The sequence below is a fragment of the Cibotium barometz genome, chromosome 24 (assembly GCF_041138505.1).
Source record: "Cibotium barometz isolate CiBa-2024 chromosome 24, ASM4113850v1, whole genome shotgun sequence".
In the NCBI taxonomy this organism is placed as follows: Eukaryota; Viridiplantae; Streptophyta; class Polypodiopsida; order Cyatheales; family Cibotiaceae; genus Cibotium; species Cibotium barometz.
This window is the reverse complement of record NC_141069.1, coordinates 32,510,311-32,519,199: the sequence shown is the minus strand read 5'-3', so window position 1 is coordinate 32,519,199 and position 8,889 is coordinate 32,510,311. Positions and strand designations below refer to the sequence as shown.

At 36.2% G+C, this 8,889-nt stretch overlaps 1 protein-coding gene across 1 annotated transcript; it reads left to right on the top strand.

Moving 5' to 3' along the window:
* The first annotated feature begins 3,232 nt into the window (after positions 1–3,232).
* On the top strand, positions 3,233–8,553 carry LOC147625198 (GABA transporter 1-like). Its single transcript, XM_086818960.1, has 5 exons — positions 3,233–3,370; positions 4,135–4,368; positions 5,332–5,429; positions 5,593–5,782; positions 6,320–8,553. The coding sequence occupies exons 1-5, from the start codon at positions 3,256–3,258 to the stop codon at positions 6,466–6,468; spliced, it is 786 nt and encodes a 261-aa protein (XP_086675086.1). The 5' UTR covers positions 3,233–3,255; the 3' UTR covers positions 6,469–8,553.
* Positions 8,554–8,889: the final 336 nt, after the last annotated feature.

Below are 8,889 nucleotides of genomic sequence, written 5' to 3'. Positions count from 1 at the left end.
CTAGCATTTCATGGTAGTAGTTCCAGCAGCACCCTCAGTGACTACCCGTAGTACCCTTAACCCCCGCAACACACCCCATGCTGCCCATTAGTATCAGAGCTCTCTGGTGGTAACTTTTTGGTCTCATAGGTCATTTTGACCTTTTGAAGTAAATATAGCATTTCATAGGTCATTTTGACCTTTTGAAGAAGTAAATATAGCATTTCATTTTGTTTCATTTCTCTCTCTCGTGCATTGTCGCGTCGATTACTCAGGAGTTTACACATTTGTTTCAGCACAACCACTTCCGACTCCATCCTGCCCCAAACTCCTTCTCCAGTGTGTTGATGACATATTTCTTGTCATCCTCGAGTTGATCGCTGCATTGCAAAATAAAGTCAGTTAGTAATTCAAATAAAAAACTGTAATTCATATTCTTTATGTTAAATAATACTTACTGCCATGGTATATGAACTCGCTGTAGATATGACATGCAAAGATCTCTCATTCGTCGTCTGAAGGCGATGCCGGCTCCGACCTAAAGGATACCCCCGTCAGGTGTGATGTCCCATGTGTGATGTCGCATGTGACACCCAAAGTCCCAGTGCATGTGCGCATCGGCACTGGTGGGGGCACTGGTGGTGTGGTACTCTGTTGTCGTCGCGCTGATGCCTTCGCGCAAATACAAACATACGATATATTGAGATGTGAGTTCGTAAAAAATACTTCCGTAATCGCCATAAAAGATATACCTGCGGGAGGAACGGCCACTACCCTGTGAATCAGGTGTCACCTGAGTACTAGGAGGTACATTAGGCGTACAAGGTTAGGAATATAGGTGTGGTTACATTGAGATTTAAAACATCAGTGGAGTTAGAGAGGCTGATACAAAGTTAGCATCAGACTCTTTGTTAGGACATTTAGAAGTGATATGTCCCATTTGTTTACACTTGTTACATTTCATTTTGGGATATTTAATCTAACAATTAATTGCCAAATGACCCACCTTTTTGCAATGGACACATCTTACTTTGATCACTTGATGTGACAAAGCTTGTTCGATATTCGATGAAGTTGTTGCATTTGAAGATTCAGCTCCTCCCTTTGGCCTCTTTTCTTCATCAAGACAAGATTGAATGACTCCTTCAAGGGTGGGATTAGGTATGTTCTTCAGGGTGGTGACTAAGGTGGGGTACACCTTCTTGACTGCTTTTAGCAAAAAATAGCCACTGCATCATCTTCATCCATTCTCGTATTCACTGATGCAAGTTGAGCCATAAGGCCCTTCAAGTGAGAGATGAAGGCTCCAATGCCATCTCCCTCTTTGAGTTCCAAGCTAAAAAAATCAATTTTGAGTGACATCTTGGAATTCTTACCCCACGAGCTCCATAGAGCTTATCAAGCTCATCCCATTTCTCCTTTGCAGCCAGTCGGAAGCTGGTCCACATGGTGAATGAGAGCAACAGTCGGTATCAATGCCACTAGTATATTGAAATGAAAAATTGGGTCCATAATAAAAGAGTGCCAATCACATTTAGAGGTTTAGGGAGGTGCAAAACTGAGTTACACTAATGTTTTTCACGATTTTTCACGATTTTTAGATAACCCATGATTTATGAATTTTTTTCCCTCAAGTGATTTACAGTGGGTTTACTTTGTTGTTTTTTGAAAGTGCACCTCCTCCTCCCCATGGTGGTCTTGATAGCATCCATGGTGTTCAAAGGTATATATGTAAGTGTAGAGGCATATAGTATGGTCTAAGCAAAAGAGGGGTTTTTATTGGCCATTGTGTGGTGTAAAGGTCATCTTTGCCTTTTGCATGACTTGGCACATGGTTCAGATCTTGTTGCTATTGTTCCAATAGTGTCTCATGGTTTCGTAGGCCTTGCATACCATGGAATTTTGTATACCATTAATGTACCCAAGTTCGCATTCAAGTTGTAGACTTGGTAGAAATTTAGAAGTGCCTCTCATTGTTGTGCTCACATCTTCATATTTTCACGAATCCCACTTATATGTTAATCCTTTGGCTTTTCAAAATTTTCCATTTGAAAATTACTTAAAAGTCTAAGCTTTGCCTTTTGATTTTTTTTAATTTTCTTGAAAATTAGATACTACAAACTTATCCTTGTTTTTTTATCCCTTCATATGGTTAAAATGCAAATCATTTACACAACCATTTTTTTTTGGGCTCTCTCTATATACATCTTGTGATGCATTACCCCAACATGTGCATGTAAGGGAAAGCTAAGAAGATCCTTAAAAGAATGGGCAAACGAAAAAGGAAACATGAAATCACCTCATCAATGGGTTGATGTTATCTTAGTTCAATGCAATCTTAGTTGAAGAATTAATGCTTTTAAGGTGAAAAGCTAGTACACTTGGTCAAAAAGCAACTTAAATATTATATAAAGTAAGATTTTGCATGGCTTTGTATGCAAAATGTTTCAACTTGACTTTAATGCTTTTAGGATCATTAAATCTAAAAGATATTCAAGTTCTTCATCAAGGGGCTTTTTAAAAGTTAACAAGGTGATGGAATCTCTCTCTCTCTCTCTCTCTTTCTCACATGCATTTCCAATGGGAGTAGGTAGGGAGCTCGGTCACTTGTGTACATGCGTGCACGCGCACACGCGCACACACACAATGGCAGTATGTAGGAACTACGTCACTTGTGTACATGCACGCACACACAAACAATGGAGGCCAGTGTCATATCTTTCTCTATATAAAGAGGAGAAAGGACGTGTGTGACCCGATTGAAGAGGTGCCATTGGAATAGAGACTGAGATGAAAGTCGAGTACTAACTTAAAAAGAAAGTAGGGGTGCGATATATTTATGAAGGCGGGTACTCTAAGAGTCTAATGGGTGAAAGGGGATAGTCCAGTTGTGAGGGTGTCCGGGTGCATGCACATTGCAGTGAGTCGGTAGGATGAGGGTCCACACGAGGGCGCGGGCGTCGTCGTCCGGTGAAATCTAAACATCTCTCCTTATGTTCTTCGTACGTTGTCGACGCAGGTTTTGGTGCGTTATTCTAAAGCTTTAGAACTTATGGTTGTTAATTAGAGAAGCCTACCGACGATCTACGATCTACGAGTACGACGATCTTTATTCCACTGATCTGAATTGATCTCGACGTCACGGCAATATACTGTAACATTATTCGATTTGCTTGCATGCACTACAAAAAGATGCCGCCGGGGAACTCACTCTCTCCACAGAACACATCACGCCTCTCTCTCCACACACACACACACACACACACACACATCATCATGGGAGACAATGAAGCTTGGCAGTCCTGCTTGCAATCTTCCACCCAGTCTCCAAGCCCACTCCATCTCGAGGACCTTGAAGATAAAGAATCGCTCATGCTGCCCACCACTAAAGGTTAGAGCCTATACTATAAGGAATATATAGATATATATGTGTCTGTTTTGGGAGAGATGGGTACTCGGTTCTCACGGGCTAACACCCACTCGACCCAACACATGCATGCACTGCCTACTACACCATCTCGCTCCAGCACATGCATGCATGCACAATTTCAATCAAGCAACTACATGTTGGGCACATGGTTTATATTGACATGGCGACTTAATAAATAATGCCATTGTGTATGGGCTAAGGGGTTAGCACTCGAGCTAGAGCCTGCTAACACTGTACAGACTGACCGTGTGCAAGCGTAACAGCCCATTGACTGCAAGCATACGATAAGGTTTAAAAAGACCTAGTTGATGAGAGTTATGTCAGTATAAGCCTTGCTTGAGTCATGCATATCATTCACGGGGTGAATTTAAAGCCTTAATGTATGTTAGTCAATGGTTTTTTATGTCTTCAAGCATAAATATTACAATGAGGCCTCTATATTATACTTAATGCATGCTAGTGCACGCGCTTCCAAAATCAAAGGTTTAGTAAACACATCAAGGGTCCAAAATCAAAGGTTTCATAAACACATCAAGGGTACATACATCGATTAAGCTATATAATAACACTTTGAGAATATACATGATATATAGGGCTTTCAATTGATAAAAACCTTGAGAAATAACTTGCAAAAAATAGCTATGCTTTTGAGGATGTAATTTAGGCATATTATTTCTTTATGTGATGTGGTTGATGACAACAATTGATCAATATGGGCATTGCAGGAGGGACTTGGTTACATGCAGGTTATCATCTCACCACAGGCACTGCAGGTGCCTCTACACCCAACTTGCCAGCTGCATTAGCAAGCCTTGGTTGGGGGCTTGGAACCTTCTTTCTTGTTCTCTTTGGAGCAGCATCTTTTTACACCTATTATCTGCTCATCCTGGTCCTCGACCGTCTTGAGAAACAAGGTAAACGTAGCCTTCGATATGGCGAACTTAGCTACCAACTCCTAGGTATGTCTCGATGCCTTAGTAACATTCGTCTAGCTTTATACCTTTTTTTGTGTGTGTGTGTGTGTGGGGGTGAGAGTTTGGCGGGCTTAAGCACTATTTATTGCAACTTAGATAGACATATAATTGATAGTTTATGGTGCTAAAATATATGCCTTAGACTTTTTCAAATAGACTTGTGGTTGTTATCAATCATTGTCAAAGATGTGAAAGATTGCTAGCTTAAGAATGCCATTCTTTAAATCAATTGTGTGTGTCGCTGTGTGCAAGAGAGAGAAAGAGTGTGTGTGTGTGGTGGGGAGGGGGAGAGTACATGCATACACAAGGTCATTAGAATCTCGAAAACCATAAATGTCTTGTTGCTTCAAAGTTTTTGTTTGTTTAAAACTAAAAGCTAAAGCCAATTTAAACATCTAGTTTTCTAATATATTATATCAATGAAAGCCCACATTTAGCACAATTTTACTGGAGTTTGAAAGGTTACTTGTACTCTCAATCATTTGAAGGAGATTCATACTTATCGAATTTGGTTAGTCTTGCAAAAACATTTGTTCAAACCTTGAGAAGTTTATAATGTGAGAGAGAGAGAGAGAGAGAGAGAGAGAGAGAGAGAGAGAGAGAGAGAGAGAGAGAGAGAGAGAGAGTTTAAAAACTTTCCTTTTCTATAATCTAGGCTAGAATTTCCACATAAATTAATCTTAGATGTATAGAAAAAATCAAAAAAATAATCTAAGCTGTATTAATTTATTTTATTTGAATTTTTTTTTTGGGGGGGGTGTGTTGAGACTCTGTAACCAAAAGCTATAAATAATTTTTTTTAACAAAAAAACACATGAACTAGTGGCTTGAGTGTTATGAAGACGTGAATAATTGTAAAAAAAAAAACATAGAACACAAGCATGTTCAAAGGTCCTTTTCCTTGGTTATATCTCTATGAAATATACCCACATTTATGCTGAACTACAGGGAAAAAATGGGCCCTTTACTTGGTAGCACCTTTGCAATATGTTGTTTGCTTCACCACCGTCGTCTCCTTTGTACTTTTGGGGGGACAAAGTTTAAAGGCAAATATCTATACCCAAAAGTTTATAAAAATTAGATAAAGCAACATTTTAGCAAATATATGGGTTTTAAAATAGTGTGAATTTTAATTATATTCATATTGTTTATTGCAGTGTCATTCAACAGTCTTCTTTAACTAAGGGTTTTTTTAATCGTGTTGTCCAGGCAATTTGCAATGCATATACCCAGCCAAATGAGAAGATGAAATTGCCTGAGTTTGTTGCTATTTTTGGGTTTATCTCAACAATTCTTTCACAACTACCAACATTTCATTCACTACGCCACCTTAATTTATTATCATTTTGTTTCTCATTATTATATGCCCTACTTGCAGTGTGTGGCTCCATAATTGCAGGTAAGGTTCACCATTTCTCAAAGTTGAATGCCACTAGCTTCTCTCTATAAATTTAATTTTTTAATCTAATAAGCAAAACATAGAAAAGAGAATTAGAAGCACGATGGGGTCTCTCTCTCTCTCTCTCTCTCTCTCTCTCTCTCTCTCTATGAGCGTGTGTGCTATAGGGTAGGTTTAGCATTTAATTAGCCATGCATTATTAGCATAGTGGGTTGACTTGTGCTTTGTACGTCTCTTCAAACCTCCAAATTCATATTCTACCCCAACCTCTTCGAACCTTCTCCTCTGACTCCTTCGGAACCTCCAGTTTCTTACCATGTGGAAGCTTTGTGAAACTCTTCCTTTATATAAATTTATAGAGATGGTTACTTAATAAACTTAATCTCAAAAATCATATGATGATGTAGTAGATCTATATTTAGCATTCACTTTGATACAAATTGACATAGTAATTTAAAATTAAACATAGCCTTAATAAATCATGGTTTTTAATTATTTCCTGTAAATACCTAAGTAATGTTTTGTCTATTGTTGCAGGATATTCCAAATATAAACCACCAGCAAGTTATTCTTTGGTTGGAACTAGTGGGGAGAAAGTGATGAATGGCTTCAATGCTCTTTCTATTTTGTCAACAATATATGGAAATGCTCTTCTTGTGGAAACTCAAGTAAGCCATCATGATTAGTTTATTTTCTTTCCTTTTAAAGAATATAAAATGCACAATGTTTAGCTGCATAACAATACACATTGTTAAAGGGGCTCTTGTTTATTGCAAAGTATCAAGGCATTAATTAGTATATTAATCCTTTTTTTGGTATCTAACTAATTAGATTGAATGCTCAATCCTTTTTTAAACTCAATTTGATTTAATGTTGACATGTATCGTTTTCCAAAAGAATACATGTTTTTTTTCATAACATTTTTAAAGTTATTTTTAGTATTATAAAGTTATTAGGTACTAATGTTTTTCCAATAAATTGATCATGTGTAGATGCATACTAAATAAGCATGCTTAGGTAACTTGGAAATTAATATTAAGCCATTTGTGTGGCTTAAGCCTCTTTTTTGGCTCAATTATAGGATACACTAAATTAAGGATCCTCTCATTGTGTGCCAACAATTTTGTAAAGAATAGATCTTCTTCTTCTTTACCTTGTTTTCTTATGATTTATTGAGTATCACTCTAAGCCTATATATATATATATATATATATTCCAAGTTTGATTGTCATTAGCTGGTTCCCTCCTTCAATTCTGATTCTTTGGTGCTGATGAGCATTGTATACTCATTGTGAATTCTTATGGGTGTTATAAAACCCCTATATTACTTTCATGCAAAGCAGCATATATGATTTAGTAGATTTCTTGTATATTTATTTTTAATGGAACTAATTTAATTACTTTTTATGAAACCTATTTATCTTTTATGGACCCTAATTAATTTGTTTTTTTTATGAATCCCTATTTTAATTTAACCGTACTTGTTTAAATTTGGCATATGAAGAAAATATACTTTACGTGACTTGGAAATAAAATATTTATAAGAATCGAGGCTATCCTGAGAGTTGGAAAGGAATTATTCTCAAGTATTTAGGCTAAGATCCACTATAAATACAAAATGGCTATCTAAAAATTTACCATTTTAAAAAGGGGACAATTTTTAAAAATATAGTTTCATTAAGGACTCTTAAAAAATTATTATTGCCGAGTTCAAGTCAAATATACATACATACAATCATATTAATAACCTTTGAAATGCACTTAAGTGTCATTATAAACTCACTCCCTTAGGTTTGTACTATCATTAGGTACTAGGATGAACTTTTTCTTGTTCTTTCAAAGCACACCCTTTTCATCTTGAGTTAAAGAGTTAAGAGTAACCTCTGATATCTGGGCACCTCATGCATAAAATGAAATCTCTCAACAAAGGCTAATAAAAAATAAATCACGCAACTTATATTAGTAGACACACATGTATATTGACTTTTATTATCTCTATTTTAGATTCAATAAATAAAATAGTTTCAAAAATAGATCTATTAAATATTTAATATCAGAGCTAAATTGAATAAAAATTTGTCTCATTCTCACTTGCATGATAGCATATATTTGTTGAGAGGCACACTTGGGTTTCTTGCCTATTAAGACTCACTTGCATAATACCATAACTTTTTTGAGAGGTACACTTGGGTTTCTTGCCTATTTAGACTTACTTGCATAATACCATAAGTTTGTTGAGAGGCACACTTGGGTTTCTTGCACCTTTAGACTCAACTAGTGGTGTTTTTATAGTGTGCAACTATCCTTGTCTCAAAGGGATTGAAATGATATTGTGATATTTTCAATGAAAAAAGTGTTAATAAATCATCAAAAGAAAAAACCACCAAGAAATCGTTAATAACATAACACCATTATTGATAGAAAAAAGTATATTTAAGATCCCTTTTAAAAATAAAAATTGGAATTTCTTTAACAACAACAACAAAAAATTGGAATTTCTTTAACAACAACATAAAATTAGAACAACTTGAAGGAATCTCAAAGGTTAATCATTACCATTTGGTGGAGACACTCATATAATTGTTAGTGTTGTATACTATAACCACCAAAGCCTTCACTAATCATTATAAATGACATCTCATATAGCATATTAGTGTTAATTTTGAAACTTGTACATCAATAATGAGATCTTGTTAGCCTAGTCTCATCAATCTCCAATAGTGGGATCTTGTTAGCCTAGTCTCATTGTTAGCCTAGTGTCATCAATCTCCTCTCGATGGGATAAAGGACTTTTCAACTTTCCCCTTATTTTAGAGAGGAATGTTCCATCTTGTTAAAATCACCACTTCTATGACATTTTTGTGCTTTACATTTGTATATATATAGGCTATCTGCTTAGGTGAACTTCTTAGTACTTGATGCTAAGTTTTTTTACGTTGAGATTTTAACTTAGATTGGGACTTTTATAGGTGACTAACTAGAAGAGATTCTATAGTGTGGACTCTTCCCTAAGGTTTTTTACATTGAGCTTTTAACTTAGATTGGGACTTTTATAGGTGACTAACTAGAGGAGATTCTATTGTGTGGACTCTTCCCTTATATAATGA

Bases quoted from the DNA above. Each gene is read 5' to 3' on its own strand.
- LOC147625198 (XM_086818960.1), top strand. From the start codon at position 3,256: ATGGGAGACAATGAAGCTTGGCAGTCCTGCTTGCAATCTTCCACCCAG. The intron at 3,371-4,134 runs GTTAGAGCCTAT...TGGGCATTGCAG, and splicing joins CATGCTGCCCACCACTAAAG to GAGGGACTTGGTTACATGCA. The intron at 4,369-5,331 runs GTATGTCTCGAT...GCTGAACTACAG, and splicing joins ACTTAGCTACCAACTCCTAG to GGAAAAAATGGGCCCTTTAC.